General features: G+C 34.5%; 1 protein-coding gene across 3 annotated transcripts; it reads left to right on the forward strand.

The window, feature by feature from the left end:
• Positions 1-563: 563 nt before the first annotated feature.
• Positions 564-19,295, forward strand: LOC117909181 (peptidyl-prolyl cis-trans isomerase CYP59-like). 3 transcript variants are annotated; one of them, XM_034823091.1, is made up of 16 exons: positions 564-700; positions 3,054-3,095; positions 6,387-6,599; positions 7,882-7,986; positions 8,296-8,413; positions 8,558-8,608; positions 9,911-10,002; positions 10,103-10,202; positions 14,178-14,300; positions 14,410-14,487; positions 14,672-14,718; positions 14,808-14,863; positions 15,456-15,496; positions 17,656-17,761; positions 18,111-18,246; positions 18,313-19,295. In XM_034823091.1, the coding sequence occupies exons 3-16, from the start codon at positions 6,502-6,504 to the stop codon at positions 19,037-19,039; spliced, it is 1,878 nt and encodes a 625-aa protein (XP_034678982.1). In that variant the 5' UTR covers positions 564-700; positions 3,054-3,095; positions 6,387-6,501; the 3' UTR covers positions 19,040-19,295. The 3 variants fall into 3 exon arrangements, with proteins under 3 accessions (XP_034678982.1, XP_034678984.1, XP_034678983.1); XM_034823093.1 differs by having other exon boundaries at positions 18,117-18,246; XM_034823092.1 differs by lacking the exons at positions 564-700; positions 3,054-3,095 and having other exon boundaries at positions 6,343-6,599.
• The last annotated feature ends 114 nt before the right edge of the window (positions 19,296-19,409 follow it).

A 19,409-nucleotide genomic window follows, 5' to 3' on the forward strand; every position in this document is an offset into this window, starting at 1 on the left:
TAGTGATTTTTATAAATGTTTTAGTTTAAAAAGTGTTTTTGAGAAAAATTAGTTATTTGCCAAATTTTATGAAAATATGAAAAATCATTTATATTGCTAAAAAAATTGCTTATAATGGTTTTAAGGAAACACTTTCATAATGATTTTTTTATAAACACTTCTAAAGAAAATACTTCTATTAAAAAACATTTCAAGTAAAAACACAATCAAACATAATTTTAAAAAGTGTGTTTGATAGTATTTTTACTTGAAATGTTTTTAGTGAAAGTATTGTATCGGAAGTGTTTTTAAAAGAACCCATTATCAAATATTTTTTCATAAAATATTACAAACGATCTTTCAATATTATAAGTGATTTATCACATATTTAAAAGTGTTTCATGAATTTTTTCAAACACCTAATTTTTTTTTTTCAAAAACACTTTTTTAACTAAAATCACATCAAACAGAAGAGTATGTTGGCAGTGATTCTAGTGGAAAGATGTTTGATAAATTTGAAAAAAACTTGACAAACATTTTTTTAAAAAAACCCTTCAAAAATTTTGGAATAATCCAAAAATGCCCCAAGTGATTCCGATACCTCCCCTTCCCTTTCGCTCATGCCTCTCTCCTTCATTCTCCTCCTCGATCGCTCTCCATCCGAGACTACAAAGTAGGAAAGACGCTCCACTTTCATTCGACATCATTGATCTGATCGAAGGTGACTCTGTTCTTTTCTTGTTTTTCTTTTCCTTTTTTTTAATGTCTGATTGTCTTGAAATGTTAGTTAGGGTTTTGGGTTTTAGGATTGTTTGATTAGGAGGAAAGTATGAGAAAATGAAATGGTTTCATTGAGTGATATGAACAAGTGCTATCAAGTATCAATAAAATCTGTAAATCCTCAAATGTGTTTACAGGAATTACTTCCAAGCCTTAACAGTTTTAGATCTATTTTTCAATAGAGCAGTCGAGTCTCATTTCCCAGTACTTCTCTCTCTAAAACTCTCATCCTCCCTCTATTCTAGTTCACATATGCAATTGCTCTATTTAGGGTTTTTGAGTTCAAGTGTTGCAGGTCCGTTTCTTTTTTAAGGAAGAAAAACTTTGTTTGGTGATATCTTGTTATTTAAAGCCCGTTTGATATGGTTGTTGTCTCATTGCTGTTTATTTGTCTTTAATTTTGTGATTTTTATTCTTCACATTATTATTATTATTATTATTATTTCAAAAATAAATAAAATTCCATATGGGTACTAGAGAATCATCTCCAAGATAAATATCCACTGCTAGCATTTTTATTTATTTATTTGCATTTAGCATTTTAGAAATGAAAATGTAGGAATAGGTCCCGCCATAATTCAAGCTTGTCCTTTCATCTTGCTATTTATGTTTTTACTTGGTGACCTTAGTGGCCTTCTCCATGTCTCTATACCTTCATTTAACTTGAATCATATCTACCAAGGGAGTACACAAGAGAGGAAAGACATGTAAATGAAAAGGGAATATATATATATATATATATATATATATATATATATATATATATATTCCTTTGAAAATTTATTTCTTTCACAATGGGCGGACTTTGGCTGCAACTTATCTTGTTTTATTTGTATTGACTCCAACCACATGTCTTTGTTGCCATCACCTTGATTAAACTAGCGCCACTAGTTCACCGGGCTAAAATAAGGTCTGAAATAATTTCTTGGTCAATTTTCAATTTAAAGATGATGAGTCCTAAAATTGGCCAAGTCAATCTCGTTCCCAAATGAACATAGTGCATATGCGATCCTGAGAAAATGTATTAGCCTAGAACTAGAGAATTTGAGCTTTGAACCATGTGGGTTGATCATGCCCGGTGATGGTAAAAAATGGGGAACCCTCTCCTATACACTTTGCCTAACTTACCTAAGAGGGCTTCAATAATTTCACTTTATCAAGGGTTGTGCAAATTAGAGAGCCAAATCTAATTTAAGCTATTTGATAATAGGTTAAACTAGTAGAAAGGTAAATGTGCAGAAAAGTAAAGAAACTAGAATAGTGCGCAGGAATTTGAAGTGTATAAAAAATTAAAATAATTGGAAATGGATGATCGACAAGCAATTAAAAGTTACTTCTAGTAAAGTTGCTTCTAGTGATTTGAAAAAAGTTTGGAGTCTGTAATTGATGTCCTAGACCTTTCTGGTATAACCTCTAATCGTATCTATGGCCTTTGAAGAGTCTTGACTTTAATAAGTTGCCTAATAGGAAGTTGCCCCCTTGCTTTGGTGTTCTAGACCATGAAGAGTCTTATCTGAGCCTGACCATGAGTTCTATGCCTATTTTATAGTGGTCTGCTATTTGTCGGCAGGGGTCTGCTCAGGTCTTAGACTCATTTCCAAGAGAAACAAGATCTCAATTCTATTGTCAAAAATAAAAAGTTCTGCTCACGTTTGGGAGGAGAGGAGTGCACAAAGAGGCTTGCAAGTTTAGGACTTGAGTATGTTGCCAATCATACACATGATAGTTTACTCTTCAATCATTATGAGATTTGGTTTGAGTTCAGGAGGTCAAAAGCTTAGATGAATCGTAAATATTGCAGGAAACAGAGGCCCTGCTTTGTATTTTTGACATGAAGATGATTGTGTAACTATTATTTAGGTATTTGAGATTGAATGCAAAAGAGCGGGCTTTGTGTTATTTGAGACTGACACACCATGTAATGAGTAGTATATATTTGGGATTTATTTAATTGGCTGCAGTACGGACATTTTATCTTGCCATTCTCTGCTGTTATTGATCATTGCACGGGAAACTCCTTTACACGCTTGCAATAAACTTGAATGATTGTGTTCAAATAATCATTTACTTAATGTTCTGTTTCTGGTGAGGGGACCTGCTTTCAATTAGTAAAACCATATGATTGATTTGCTTTTGACTGCAATGTAGTTATATGCTTGCTGTGATTGTGTTTGTATGATGCTTCAAACCTTTCTGAACATCAACATGTTTGTTTGTTTCTTGTTTTCTTGTTTTTTTAATGGTAACTAGTCTTATAGAAATGGATTCAGATTTGAAGTTTGTATGATATTCAGGGGTTGCTGCTGTGGAAACCTCCCTTTGCAGGCAAACTTAAGGTAAACATGGTGGTACCCAAGGTATAAACAACATAATGAGAAAAACAAGTACAAAAGTTGCTAGTCCTAGAGCCATTGGAGCAACATTTTCTTCAAGCTAGAGAAATTTGTTAATCAATCTGTGAAATTAGGCTTGTCAAAAATAATTTTTTTTCATATAATAATAATACCATCAATATAAAAGTATATCTTTGTTTCCTAGTTATGAACCATATGACCTCAGAAGTCTATGAATATACACTCTAAATGGCATTAGACATGCATTTTCCTAAAGATAACCTTTTTGTGGATGAGCAATCTATTTAATGGTCCACTTATTTTGAGCACATACAGAAAAAATCATACAACAAAAAAGATGAAATGACACATGGTAGCAGAACCTAAAGACTACATTTGTAAATGCTGATTTTTGGTACAAAAACAAGAGGAAGGTCAAGGCATTCTAGGATTGAGTTATTGAAAAAATAATAGTAATGTCATGGATGGGAACAAGGGGCATTTTTTCATTTTTGTGCAAAATTGGGGGTAAACTGTGACACTAACCATGCATCATTAATTATTATCGAATAATATTAGATAGACAGGCCAAAACTGCTAAGTGGTAACAAGTAATATTCTTTAGTTGTACATCAGATAACACTAAGATCATCCCCATTTGGGAAAAATACCCTCTTTAAATTAATTTCCTAAAAAGTTTATCTATTATATTTTCTCTAATGTTTCTCCAGCTGCATTCAATTAGTTACTGGTATAAAAATTTAAACCATATCTACATGGGTTTGATTGAGTACCTGCATCGGATTCCTAGAAGGTTTTATTCCGCCATCTGATGGAAATATGGTTTCTTCTTTATGGGTCTGTTGGTCTAAGAAATGCAATCTAGAGCCTATCTCAAGGTTCTGAAAGCAGAGATCCTCAGGCCTTGAAGTTGAGTTCTGTTGGGGGAGGAAATTATCTGACATTGATGTTTGATTATGACTCTAAGAATATAATTTTTCCTCTTTTTGGCTATGAAAACATTTGTCTTCTTATTTATTTTTAATTAGAAAATGTTTTTTTTTATAGAAATTAATAGGTAATTATATATTGTTTTACTTTGAAAATTATCTTTTATTCAATGTTCTTTTTTATTGAATTAGATGTTTTTTGTAAATATTTTTTAAAGTTTTAAAATAGTTATAAAAAATTATTAATTTTAAACTAATATATAATCAAATAATTTGTTATATCATGATTGATATTTATTTATTAATCCAATTCTTTTTGTAAACATTTTTCAAAATTTTATTTAAATCATAAAAAAGAGAGATTATTTTTAGTTTTTTTTTAACAATATAAATGTATATTATTCTTTTAAGATTGATGTTTATATAATTTGTTATAATGAAAAGTTTTTTTTTGTTTATCATACTATTTTTTGTAATTAAAATTGTATGTCCTTTTTGATAATTTACTAATATTAAAAGTGTTTTTCACATAAACACTACAAGAGGAAACATTTCCAATTAAAAACATTTTTACTAGAATCACTGTTAAACATGTTCTAAATACATTTAATTTGATCTATTTGTTACCTAAAATCAATTTTGAAGAATTCCTTTCTTAAATATATTCAAATGCTATTTAAGATTGATATTGATAACTATAAAATTGTATTTTCAATTTTAGCGTTCTAAAACCGATTAAAGATGAGTCCTTAATCCCTTGTTTCTAGTAGATTTCTAATTAAGAGTCTTAACAAGTTAATTTGGATTTTTGGATTGTTATTAGATGCGTAGGAGTGGAGACATTAGTGTTAGCAACCAAATTGAGAAAGGGGCTTTTGTTGGATGATGTTCATGCTTTTGGGCATGTTCTAAGGAATTATGTTATTTTGGATGGTTTTGAAAACAAGAAATTGAAGAATGAGAGGACAAGAGTCGCCCTCGTGTTTGTGACAAAGGGATGTCTTTTAAAGGATTTATGTTTCTCCAACTACACATGGTGTCACTTAAAAGATCAAGAGCTTAAATGTTTGAGAGTGCGTTTAAAAGTGATTTTGAAAAATGTTTTTAATATTTTTAATATTTAAATAAAAAAAATTGAGGTATTAAAAATATTAAAAACGTTTCTTAAAATTACTATCAAACGAGTTCTGATAATAATTATAGAAAGTATTTTTAACACTTGTAACACTTTAACGATAAAAATTTTAAACTATTAAAAAGATTAGAAAAATTTACTATCATCATTATTAATCACACTTTAAAGAATGTATTTGGGAGTGATTCTACAAAGTATTTTTAACATTTGAATGTATTTATCCGAAAAACATTTGAATGATTTTTCAATACTATAAGTGATTTTAAAAAGTGTTTTCTAAACTTTACGAGTTTATTTGGTAGTGATTTTAAGAAGTGTTTTTAGATTTTTTAACACTTAAAATTTTTTATCTTTTAAATATTATAAAGATTAAAAACATTTTATAGAATTATTACTAAACGCACCTGATTTTTCTTAAAAAATATTTTTTAGTCTAAAAACGCATTTTAAAAACACTGAAAGGAACTTTTAGAGGTCTCAACCTTTGCTCTCCTCCCAAAATGATATTATTAATTTCAAAATCTAAATCCTTAAGGCTTACTTCCAAAAGTTATGAACTTGAATTTAACCAAAATACATGCTAAAAAACCCTTAAACTTCTAGTAAAAATCCCTTGTCAACTTCAAAATTGATTACATCGATTATAGGAACAACATGCAAAAACATGTCTATGATAATGAGAATATAAATTTGAGGAGATGTGAGTTTTTTTTTTTTTTTGTAACATTTGGAATTTAAGGTCTATAGACCAAAAAAAATCAAGAAAATCACATTTTTAGAGTTGGAAACGTTTTCCTTAAAGGAAAAGATTTTCCCGGAAAATATTTTATTTTTATCTTTCGAGACGGAGGAAGAAAAAGTTAAAAAAGATAAAAAAAAAAATTGCCAAAGAAAAGAAAAGCTGTTTTAATTTATTGTTATTGCTGTAATAAGAACGTTTCTAGCATTTTTCATAAATTCAACTATGTTGTCGGATACATGGCAAGATAACAACAAGGGATGTATTTGAAGTTTGACCAGTGTTCAAAGAGTGTTAGTGTAATTTTAGAAATTAGAGGAGGTGCCTATGCAATTATCGTAAAAAATAAGGGCCTAGATGTAATTCATCCGAATTACGAAAACAAACAACATTATTAGTCATTACAACAGAATTTGGATTTTATTATCACTGATTCCTTTTCCTACACATTTTTCTTGCCTGCCAAACAGGGTCGGACTCGAAATTCACAGTAGCATCGCCTCTGCTCCTTTCCATATCTATTTTATAGCTCGAAGCAATACTGGGTCAGGTCGCGAATATTGAAGAAGGGAGAAGAGATAGACAATGTCAGTGTTGATAGTGACGAGTTTGGGGGACATAGTGGTGGATTTGTACACAGATCGCTGTCCTCTCACCTCCAAGAACTTCTTAAAGCTCTGCAAGTACGCTTGCTTTCCCCTTTTCCTTCATGTCTGTTCATTTTCTGGGCACCCAAACACTCGTTTTTCTTATGCCTTTATAAAACATTAGGCTAATTTATGGGTGTTTTTGGATTACAACTGAGAGTGATTATTCGAATTGGAATAGTTGTTTGTTCGAATCCTGTTGTACGATGTGCTTTCATTCATTCCCTTGTGTTGTTTTAGTCGCTAGGGCTTTTTTTTTTTTTTTTTGGGTTTTCCTGAAACTTCCGTGGCATTGTTCTGCTCTGTGTGGTTGCTGAGAAAATGACAGGAAAAAATGGGAACTGTGGGGGTTGTAATTTTTCAACCCCCCTTGAAAATCGGTGAATCATAATCATCTAACCTTAGTAGTTGAATTTGTTTCAGTCTGAATGTAAGCTTTTGTTTTCCAGGATCCCAAAGAATGAGAAACATGGGATGTAAATTTTTCTCAGCTGCCAAACGGAGTATTGTTGTGGGTGTCCTGATTTGGTTTAATAAAATCTTCAGTCTGCGGTGTTTTGCTTTGAAAATGGAGGACAAGAAATGATTTTTTTTTTTTTAAATGGCTTGCGTGTGTGTTTTTCTGTTTTTATTTTTGTTTTTGATTTATGAAGAAAGAAAATTTTAACTTGGACCTTGGCATTAAACTTGAAGGTGTCTTGTTCTGTCCTTTTACCACCAATGCTCAAATCGGTTTAGATGGAAAAACACAACTTTGGTTGTGAGTTTCAAATGCTGAACTAGTATAAACATTATAGATGACAATGCATCAGAAAATATTTCATTTATCTTATTTGTAGAGCATAAATATTATTCTTTATGTGCCTATCTGTTGGTTGTTTAATGACAGTAAAAAGAAAAGTCTATCAATAACACAAGAAAACATGAAAATTTATCGTTTGTGTCAAATTTGTGTAGAGTTAGGTTTTTTTTTTTTTTTTGTGTCTAATTGGTGCAAGTGTTATGCTTACCTACTTATTTTTCCAGCTTCCGTGTTTCTCAATTTAGCACAAGATAAATTAGAGAGCTATCATATTGGCTGCCACATCAAGTAGGAAAAAATTAGTAAAACTTTATATACCGAAAAATGATACTCTTAGAACTGTTTAGCAGAAAGACATAATGATATCCCTAGTAATCCTTTAGCAGAGTCAAGAGTATCTCATATTTGTGTGTTGTGTGTTCTAGAGGAGACTCTCAATTACTCTGATATGTATGATCTTTGGATGTATATTGTTTTGGTTCAGTATCATGACTTTTGGGATTGTGGGCAATGCAGGATCAAATATTACAATGGTTGTCTGTTTCACATGGTTCAGAAGGATTTTACGGCACAGACTGGTGACCCGACTGCAACGGGGACTGGTGGTGATTCTATCTACAAGTAAGAAACTTTGCATATTCTGGTTGATGAGATGAATATCACTACATTTCTTACGGAGGAAGTTGCACAATCCTATATTTTCCATTGATAGCTCTGAACTATTTTTTGTGCTGTATTGCTCAGTTTCATCTGATAGTGATTTGGTTCTAGATATGATGTGTTTTGCACCAATCTATCTCAAATAAAAGCATCATATTGTTTCTATCCTTGAAGTTTTTGTTTTCCCCTGTTTTATTGCTCCCTTTTTGTTTACTTCTGTGAGTAAAATTGGTTCTACACAATCTCAAATGCTCATGTGTTATTTTTCAGATTTCTATATGGTGATCAAGCTCGCTTTTTCAATGATGAGGTCCATCTGGATTTAAAGCATTCAAAAACAGGAACTGTTGCCATGGCTAGTGCAGGAGAGAATCTTAATGCTTCTCAGGTATAATTGGCTCATGTTTATTGTTAAATGTTCCCACATAAATAAAAAATTTCCAAGTCATTTTTCCTCTTGTATCCTATTTATCCTATTTGTAGATGTTTCTGAAGTTATGTTAAGAACTCATGAAACTGCTGTTGTTTTCAGTTCTATTTCACGCTGCGTGATGATCTAGACTACCTGGATGGAAAGCATACTGTAAGTCTCCTCATCCATGATTTTTCATTATCAAATGATTCCTGAATGATATTTGTTATATCAACCCTTGAAGGGATGCACGTCTCAATTCCCTTGTTCTAATTCATGATTGTCCTGATGGGATCCTTGCAACATTTGTTACTTATATTATTCACCTTATGGATTTCAAGAGACTATTTCTGTCTGAGGCTATTTTCAGTTATTGTTCTAGTGATTTGTATTTTTGAATGGTGTTATTTGAAGAGCTTGTGGTTGGTTCTCAGTTTGGCTACCAGCATCTTGGACTCATTCTCTACATTTTTGAGAAGTGGAAGGATGAAAGAGATGACATGTGATAGACAAACACATGTACATTACATCTTGTATATTTTGTGCTTTATTGTGATTTTCAGTGAGGTAGGATTCAGAGTTGGATGATGATATAATCCCTTCTACCTGCTATATGATTGCTTCCCTAATAAATGAAATTTCATGACTAACCATCGCTCTAAAGATTATAAAAGTGGTTACAGGCTTACAGCAAGTGAGTTCCCTTCTTTATACCATAAGCAGGGAGAATTCCTGGATTTGGAATGTCAATGTAAAATGTTCATTTTGGTCACCCTGTTTGCAGTGCCTTAGTATAGATTTAAGGTGTTTTGAATGTACTTACTCTTTCAATGCAGTGAAATGGTTATTTATGATAAAAAGGAAAAAAAAAAAAAAAAAAGGAAAAGAAATCTAGATGATGGTGTTGAGAGTTTCTAGATTGTTGGCCTATTGTCTTGCAAAGAATTATTGTTGTTATTATGATTATTATTTCTATTACTATCACTATTACTGTTACCATCAATACTATTATTATTACTATAACTATCACTATTACCATTATCGTCATTAGTATTATCATAGATAATCGTATCATCTACAGGAAATTAAGATGATTTTACTCTATTTATATACTGCAGAATGTGAGTGTTACCCTTTTAATGCTCTCATCTTTGGGATGGTTATATTATGGGGATATTAGGAAAGCTATCCACTACTATTTGTGTTTTGGAATTTTATACAGGACTATTGAAGGACTTCAATGAGATGATTTTGGGAATGGTCAGCCGTTTCTACAAACTTTTATGTTCTACATGGTTTCTTTGTGGGCTGACCATTTACCAGTTTTTGAAAAATAAGAGAGTAGACTTTAGTTGGAAACTATTATGGTTTTGATGGAAAATGTAAAGTTGTAACTTTGATCATTCTTATTCTTCCAAGGAGAATCCCTTTCTTCTAGTAAATTTAATGAAATCTTATTGTTTACCACTGTAGGTTTTTGGTGAGGTTGCAGAAGGGCTTGAGACACTAACGAGGATAAATGAAGCTTATGTGGATGATAAAGGGAGACCATATAAAAATATCCGGTTTGTTTCACTTTTGTTTATATTTAATTTAATGATATTTTTTCTCCTTTCGTATTCTATCATATGCGACATGAACTAAAAATCCCTCCTATTTTGACAGAATCAAACACACTTATATATTGGATGATCCTTTTGATGATCCTTCCCAGCTCACTGAGTTAATTCCTGACGCTTCTCCAGAAGGAAAGTCAAAGGATGAGGTAATCATTAATGCAAGGTTTTATTTATGTATTTATTTATGAGGCATGTTGAAACTCAGTTAAAATGATTGATAATCAATTTCAATAGCACTTGAAAGAACATGTTTCCCATGTGAAAATATACAATCACTGAAGTTCTCAAAATGGTTAATGTTGAAATGACCTCTTTCTTATAGCAAGTGTGAAGAATTGAAAGGATATTAAAGGGTACATGAACCAAATTCTTATCATTTCATTTCATTCAGTTTCCAAATAGTACCTAATTTTTTAGTGTGGTTCAAGGTGGTCCATGATCAATGGATATGTTTTAGTTCATCTCATTAGAAATGCATTCTCATCATACATTTAATATTTTTTTGACGTGGTTCAAACAGTATTTGAAGCCTGAAATTGGAAGTTAATGGTACTGAGTTGATTTGAAACCTTACAGTTTATTTTTCATTGGCTCAGCATAAGCTGGCTAATATGAGTGGTCTATCCAATAGTTGGTAGCGTTTAATAAGACAAGCAAATGAGGACGGTGTGCTGCATGGGCATGGTGTTGGCAGTCCCATTCCTGAAGCCGTGGAGTCTCATTTAGCTTGCCTGAACCAAGTGTCTGAGGGTAGTGCCTTCTTTAGGACTGTGACTAGCATCCCTAATGAGTCTCGTAGCCCAGAAACAGATTGGCCTGCTTCATAAGGTTTTTTCTTAGAGGGCCTTCCCCCCAGTAAAGTGGCCAAGGCCCTCTTGATTATGTCCTCTATGAACATCAAGTTAGTCAAGTGTCACCAGAACATCACACCTTTGGGAATTAATAGAACAACAGTGATGGATAAGGTGTATGTTGGGCAAAAGTACAAGCCTTCCTTGGTTAACTAGGAGCCGTTGGTTGGAGGTTAGGGATAGAGAAGTCTTGTTATGAGGATCATCAATTGGAATACTCGAGGATTGGGATCCAGAAATAGAAGAAGGGTGATTAAAGATTTTTTGTGAAAGGAGAATCCAAAAATTGTGATGTTCCAAGAAACAAAAAGGGAGGTTTGTGGGGAGTGTTTGGTCAGTTAGGAATAAGGATTTGGCCTTCCTTCAAGCTTGTGGGGCTTCAGGTGGGGTTTTGATTATTTGGGTTTTGAAAAAGCTTATGACCACATGGACTGGGGCTTTCTAGACCATGCACTTGAAAGGAAGGGTTTAGATCTAAATGGAGGACTTGGATGAGAGGTAGTTTGTCCTTTGTCTCTTTTGCAGTTCTAGTAAATGGTAATGCCAAAAGGTGGGTTAAAGCTTCTAGAGGATTGAGACAAGAAGATCCTTTATCTCCATTTCTCTTTACCATTATAGTCGATGTGCTAAGTAGATTGATGTTGAGGGCTGTGGAGAGTGGGTTACTGGAAGGATTTGGGGTTGGAAGGAGTGGGACTACTATTTCCCACTTGCAATTTGCAGATGCCACCATATTTTTTTCAAGAGTTTCTCTAAAAGAATTGGAAACTCGTAAGATAGTTTTGGTAGTGTTTGGGCATATTTATGGACTTAATGTCAATCTAGAGAAGAGTACCCTCTTTGGCATCAATGTTGATCTAGATCAACTCGATAGAATGGCTTTGGTCCTTGATTGCAAGGTGTTGGAGTGCCTATTCCTTACTTGGGACTTCCATTGGGGGATCTCAAAGGCAGGTGTATTCTAGGATTCGGTGATTGAGAGAGTTTTGCAAAGATTGGATGGGTAGAAAAAAGCCTTTTTGTCTTTAGGTGGGAGGATAACTCTTATTAACTCGTGCTTATCTCATATCCCTAGCTATTTTCCTTCCATGTTCAAGATTCCTTCTTTAGTGGCATTGAAAATTGAGAAATTGCAAAGAGATTTTCTAGGGTCAGGGTTTGAGGAGCATGAGAAAGACAATTTTGTTAGTTGAGACTTAGTGTGTAAGGCTAAGGGGCAAAGGGGATTAGGGTTTGGGAAAATTTTTGTAAGGAATCATGCTTTATTAAGGAAGTGGCTTTGGAGGTATCTTGAGGAAAGGTACGCTCTCTGGCATTAGGTTATCCTAAGCATTTATGGGACACATACCAATGGGGGGATGCGAACACCGCAGTTGGGTTGTCACATCGTTGTCCTTGGAAGGCCATTGCATAGGTCTTTCCAAATACACTCGGATGGGGATGGGAGATGGGTCAAGAATTCGGTTCTGGGAAGAATTGTGGTGAGGGGATCGACCTTTGTGCTCTTAATTCCTAGGTCTATTCAGAATTGTCACAATTTAAAACCTCACTATCTCATCAATTCTTAGGTCCTCTAATCCTTTCTCTTGAAATCTAAACTTCTATCGCAATCTTTCGGATCTCGAGATAGAAGATCTTGAAAGACTCATGTTCTCTATTTCACACTTGCACTTATCTCCATTTGGTCATGACTCAAGAGCTTGGTCCCTGTCTTCTTCAGGTTTATTCATAGTAAAGTCGTTCTTTTCAGTCTTATTCAACCATATCAATCAAACTCCATCATTCCATATTGATTTTGTTTGAAAATCCCTAGCCCCATTTAAGGTAAAATCCTTTGCTTGGTTAGTGACACTCAAGAAGGTAAACACCAATGACATGTTACTGCCGAGAAGATCCTACAAAGCCCTCAGTCTTGATGTTTTGTTTGTTGTGTATGGAGAGTGGTGAAACGGTAGATTATATCTTCTTACATTGCCCTTTAAGTTTGGGGCTTTGGCACAGACTATTTAGCTTGGCTCATATGGATTGGGTTCCTTCTAGGACTATATGTGACATGATGATTATTTCATATGGAGGATTGAGAAATTCCAGTAGAGGCAAGGTGTTGCGGCAGTTTGCTTGTCTTGGGCTGATGTGGATTGTGTGGCGGGAGAGAAATGATAAGATTTTTTAGGACAAAGCGAGAACTTCAGAGGGTCCCTGGAAATAATTCATTTCTTAGCTTCCTTTTGGGCATCATGCACCACAACTTTTGAAGGTGTTCCCCCTTAATTTGATCCAACTTGATTGGATGTTGGTGTCTAGTTCCAAAGGTGTGGGCTAGTAAGGATAGATTACTTTTGTATATTCCCACTTGGGACATAGCTTGTGGAACCTCATAGTTGTATAAATTCTTGAACTTGGAGGTTCTTGCTTTCTTTTGTGTATTTTTTGGAGGATTTCTCATCCTTCTTTGTTCTTATTTTTACTTACTTCAATATACTATACTGTTGTTTCTCATAAAAAAAGGAAAAAGAAAAATAAGACGAGCAATGCATGATGTAAGTGGCAAAATCAATCGAAAAAAAATGGAATAAGTTACAGAAAAGTTTGTTATGCATAGGATACAATTTTTTTTTTTTGATAGGTGAGAGATGAACTTAGGAAGTGTTTAAGAATTAAAAAAAATGGAAAAAGAAGGTTGACCTTTGTCCCATTTCTTAGTCAGGAATGGCAGGCTGGGTACAGGATGACAATTGCGATTGAAAAAAGAACTTGGTTTAATTGTGATGGTTTCAGGAAAATAGGTTCAATCCTGCAACTTATTACGACACTTCCATGTTGAAAATTCAGTTGCAAATTGAATCTACCTGGTCAAGTTTCAAGTCACATTTGTGATGTTTCCTGGGTTCTTGACTGTAATAGGGCATCCTTGCTGAGGTATGTGGAGGTTAGATTATTTGTTGCAAAAAATCATTGATAGTGCTAGAGGATTGGGGTTGCTCTTTTTACTTGGATATCTCAGTTGGCTAAGCAGCAGCGGGTTAGTTTGCTGTCAATGGGCTTTGCAGTGGGTGCCCTTTGAAAGGGCTTTCACGCTGCTTTGTGATGGAACTTCTGTTCTGTTTTTGTGTTTTGTGTTTGCTATGACTTTGTACTACTAGCTTGAAGCGTTGCTCATCCTTATTGTACTTATTATCAACGTAGTGTTTGTTCCTAGTAAAAAAAGAATTGTGCTTTCTTGGCCAGAGATTTCTCTTCATACTCATGTCTTCTAAACTCTCTACTTAGGTTGATGATGATGTGCGACTTGAAGATGATTGGGTTCCCCTGGATGAGCAATTAGATACATCGGAGCTTGAGGAGCTTATCCGTTCAAAAGAGGCACATTCTCGTGCAGTTGTACTTGAGAGTGTAAGCATCTGCTACATTTATATTTGTTCCAGTATTTAATATCCAAATTAGAATGTAATCTTCAGTCTATATGACATAGATCATCATAGTTGTCTTATGTGCATCACAGATTGGGGACATTCCTGATGCTGAGATAAAGCCTCCTGACAATGTGCTATTTGTTTGTAAACTGAATCCAGTTACTGAAGTGAGTGCTTTTTCTCTTATCATAGCATTTATAGGGATGCCTTCTATGGCTATAGCTCTCAAGATCTTACTGTCTTCTATTCTAATTTCTAAGATTAGATGTGAAGTACTACTCCTATCACTTGTAACTGTGCTTTGTCATCTTAAGGTTCACTTTTTTATTTGTTTTTCACTTTTTTCTGCAGGATGAGGACTTGCATACCATATTTTCACGTTTTGGAACTGTGATATCGTAAGTTTATAAATATTTCTACGGTCTTGTTCCTTTTTCCATTTCTTAATGTGCTAGACATGTTTCTCATCATCAATAAATCATGACAGGGCGGAAATTATCCGTGATTTCAAGACTGGAGACAGTTTATGCTATGCTTTCATTGGTGAGCACAATCGCTTTTACCCCCCAACCCCCCACACACCGCCACCCCCCTCCCCCAAGTTAACATGAACAAGAAAGCATAATGCACTCATATTGGTAACTATGCTTTCCATCCCATTGAAGAAATTGAAATGCAGATTGAAACAGATGTGGGGAGAATGTGTTGGACCTTACTTGTGACATTTCTACCAGAAGTGATTGAAGTGGTACTTAAACAAAATTTCACAAAAATTTTCCTCTATCCAATGGAAATCATAACTTCTTTCCTTTTCTTTTCCTGCTGAAAGTGGTGCGTTGTTAGCTTGTTAATATTCAGTAGTTAGAGGTTGAAGATGTTTTCCTAGCTCCTAGGAAGACTTGGACCATGGGTGTGGGTATTACCTCTAGTAGACCACTAGCTGCCATACTTATAACATAATCTTGGGTATCAAGATTTTTTCCCTTTCTTTATTTGGGTTTTTTTCTCTAGTTTATATATAATATATTGATGTTCATATGATCATAGACATGCTTAATCGTTTCTCCTTCTTGATATATGGCCATAATTCAGGTGATCTAACTTGATTTTTGTTGGCTATATTTTGTTGTGGCAGAATTTGAGACCGATGAGGCATGTGAACAAGCATATTTTAAGGTACTGGAACTATATTTTGTTCCCTATTCTCTGTCTGCCTGTCTTGCTACTCTTGTATGATTACTTTATGTATATAATCCTCAGGCAAGTTTATTTTTCTTCTTCCTGCAATTTAAACTAACTTGGGTCACTCACACATGCACACACACAAGTTTATTTTTCTTCTTGCAGTTCAACTAACTTGGGTATTCACAAACATATATCATCTTTTTACTGGATTTCTTTTCTTTATTTTTATTTTTTTATATAAGCATGGAATTGAAATTCACACACTAATCATCCTTTTACTGAATTTTTTTCTCTATTTTTATTTTTTCATATAAGCATGGAATTGAACTTAGAACCTCCTCATTTCCCATCCCAATTCCTTATTGCCCGAGCCAAGCCTTAGAGGCACTTTGTACTGGGATCCTTCTTGTCACTGCAGTGTTCTACTCTTCTCATGCAGCTGAAACTTGAAGAGTAGGACTTTGGATGTTAGTTTTTAGGTTAAGATTATAGCCTAGGTTAGGATGATGTAGATTTTTTTTTTTTAATAGGCAAAAAGTGGATAGATATTAACAGTGCCTAAAAAAGGGCACACCAAAGGATGGTATAGATACAGGAACTATTTGCTTGAAAATGGGGTATAAGTGAGTAAATTGGTCTGTTTATGGACATGGGACATGGATGGATTAACTGATGCCAAAGAAGAGAATGTGCTGCTGGCCCACACTTTGGAAGCCACTTTGTAATATAGAAATAGATAATCAACAAAATATGCTACTTCCTTAAAGATTATGCACAAATTAGATCATCACCATCCATACCCAAAAAAGTCATTTTAGTAGGAAACCAAGGACCCAAACAAATGAACCTCAGTCGCAATTCTATCTTCAACTGTGCCTCATTACTTGCCCAGGAATAGGCAATATGTGCCGTACTTCTTGCTGAAGCCTTATGTAATCACTTCAGGTTGGCTTGATGTGTCCTATACATATGATTTTTAATAGAATGATCAATTAATTGGATCCTGCAAGAATAACAAGTATTTAAAGGCTTAATTTAGCTCTTACAAGTAATGGTAAATTGCCCTTCTCTTTGACTTGCATTTGTCAAAAGTCATTTCTATTTTCGTCATATTCCAAATGAGTTACTTCTTCTATCATGCATCATCTATGGGCTTTTACTCATGCAACAAATTTGAAAATGAATTTTCTTCATTGGTTTTGAGACCTGGTACAAATGGGTATAGGTGGCATTTGTAGGGACATGCGTCTTTAAACTTTTCCTGTCTCTGAGTAAATTATTGTGGTGAATATTTATCTACATTTTCACCAAAATATCCATTTCACAATTTTTTATTAATGAAAAAACAATTCTCTTTATCGGGTGTTGTGGGGTCGGTAGTGATTCTAACTTCTCGCACTGCATCAACCTTACAGACAAAGGATAATAAAACACATTCAAAATCCTTAGCCAGCCTAGCTTTCCTCCAAAAATTCTACACTAGAGCCTTGAAATCTTCTTTCATGATTGCTTATCAAGAAGTTTCATTTGCAATTATGAAATATTGTTTGTTAATACCAAATGAAAACCTTCCCATCAGATCTTTATCCCCAACAGATGAATGTTTGGCTGAATTGACAAGCTTGCTTGCTCCTGCTTAGTGCATCATGTTCAAGTGCCAGAGTTCCTATGGAAGTACTTCTGTACTTGCCTGGAATCATAAGATTTGGCATTTCATCAGTGAAAACTTGAATGACTAGTCATATAAAAAGATATTGCTTTTGTTTCCGTATCAAAATCCTAGGCCATTCTTCTGCACTCTAGAAATTAGAAATGTATCATCAGTGTGGACAGGCCACATGTATTCTTGAATTGTTATTATTTTTTCCTTAAATTCAAATTTTTATGCTTAACTGTATTCCATTTTTTATAACCTGTGTATTTAAGATCTAATTACACCGTTCTCAACTAGACAACTTCCTTGTTATGATTCAAATTTTTATGCTTAACTGCATTCCATTTTTTAGAATGTGTATTTCAGATCTAATTACACCGTTCTCAACTAAACAACTTCTTTGTCATGAAGCATGTAAAAAATCCATTGAATGTTTTTGTCTGGCTGTGGCAACGCTTAACTTGCTTAACGTAAGTTACCTAATTTTTTGAGTCAGATGGATAATGCGTTAATTGATGACCGGAGAATACATGTGGATTTCAGTCAAAGTGTTTCAAAACTGTGGTCCCAATACAGGCGCAGAGATCACCAAACAGGCAAAGGTAAAAGACCACTGCTGCTCTGCAGAGGGCATAGTAATATGGCTGTTGGTTGCAACATCATAACAACTTGTACTTGTATTGTTTTATTTTGTTTGTTTCCGTTCATTTTCATATATGGCCATGCTGTAATTTTCTTGACGACATGCTGCAATAGTTATCACCTCTTTTGGCCAAAATGCTCATGATGTTGGGTTTCTGTTCCTATATAAAGATTTCTGTTGTTTGCTACATGCCTCAGAATTGATCTTTGCTAAAATTTAGATAAAAGTTCCAAGATAACTTCTCATATTGTAACTTTTTTCCATGCTCTTAGTGATTCTGTTAATATTCAATTTCTTATTGGCTGTAGGAACAGGTTGCTTCAAATGTGGTGCAGTCGACCACATTGCCAAGGATTGTACTGGGAGCCCCACCAAGCAACAACAACCTCCAAAATACATCTTAAAAGACAACAACACTCAGCATGGTGGAGATAATAACTCTAGGTTAGTAACCTTGCATGCAGCCATAAGTCTCTCTCTCTCTCTCTTACAGTAAAATGTCTGTTGTAGGTATGAAATGGTTTTTGATGAAGACACCTCAGAAAGTCCGAAAGGAGAAAAGAGACGCCAGGACCATGGACCTGAAGACCGAATTGAGAAAGAAAAACTGAACAGGCGAGGTTCAGAAGACTGGAAACGCAGGGACCATGACAAGAAAGACTCTGATGATAGGCATAGGCAGAGTGACAAGGGCCAAGAAAGTAGAGCAAGTCGCTTGAGTGGGAGCAGAAGAGACCCATATCATCATGAAGAGAGAATTGACAGAGAAAAACATAGAGAGAGGCAAGACGAAGGAAAAAGAGATAGAGATGAGCGGGACTATAGAAAGAGAAATGCAGATAGTGATAGCCATAGAGAGAGGAGGGATGGGAGAGACGAACGGGACCACAGAAAGAGAAATGCAGATGGTGATAGGCATGTAGATAGAAGGGATGTTGGGGATTATAGAAAGAGAGATACAGATGATGATGACCATGGAGATGGAAGGGATGGCAGAGATTACAGAAAGAGAAGCGCTGACAATGATGGGCGTAGGGATAGGAGGGATGACAGAGATCACAGAAAGACAAAAGCTGATGAAGACAGAAGGGACAAGAGGGACGAGCCAAGCTACAGAAAGAGAAGTGCTGATGGTGATGGCAATGGAGGAAGGAGGGAAGAGCGAGGTGGTCATAAAAGGCATAGCACGGAAAGCAATGATGATCGTGATAGAAGGCGCCGAGGTGACCGGAGGTGAGCTCTAGATGACGAATGGTTGTGATAAAAACGTGCATGAAACCTGGTTTTGGTGTTTGTTACCTTCTTATTTGAGGACTTTGGTATCAAATGATAGTGGATAGCTCAGGTTTTTATCCCTCATATGGCATTCTTTGTTTGAAACAATGCCCAAGTTTGTTAACATTTTGTTAGGCAAAGCCTTTGTAACAATCTACATTGAAGGTTGTTTTGTGGGAATTAATAGAGGGAAAAAGTAGGGGATTGTTTGATTTCAACAACTGTTTTTTTAAAAACTAGTTCTTAAAAAACAGTTTTCAATTGTTCTAAGAAATATATACTTTTAAAAATTTATTTTACTCAAGTCTTCTATATAAAAATTAAATAATTTA

The sequence above is a fragment of the Vitis riparia genome, chromosome 19 (assembly GCF_004353265.1).
Source record: "Vitis riparia cultivar Riparia Gloire de Montpellier isolate 1030 chromosome 19, EGFV_Vit.rip_1.0, whole genome shotgun sequence".
NCBI lineage: Eukaryota > Viridiplantae > Streptophyta > Magnoliopsida > Vitales > Vitaceae > Vitis > Vitis riparia.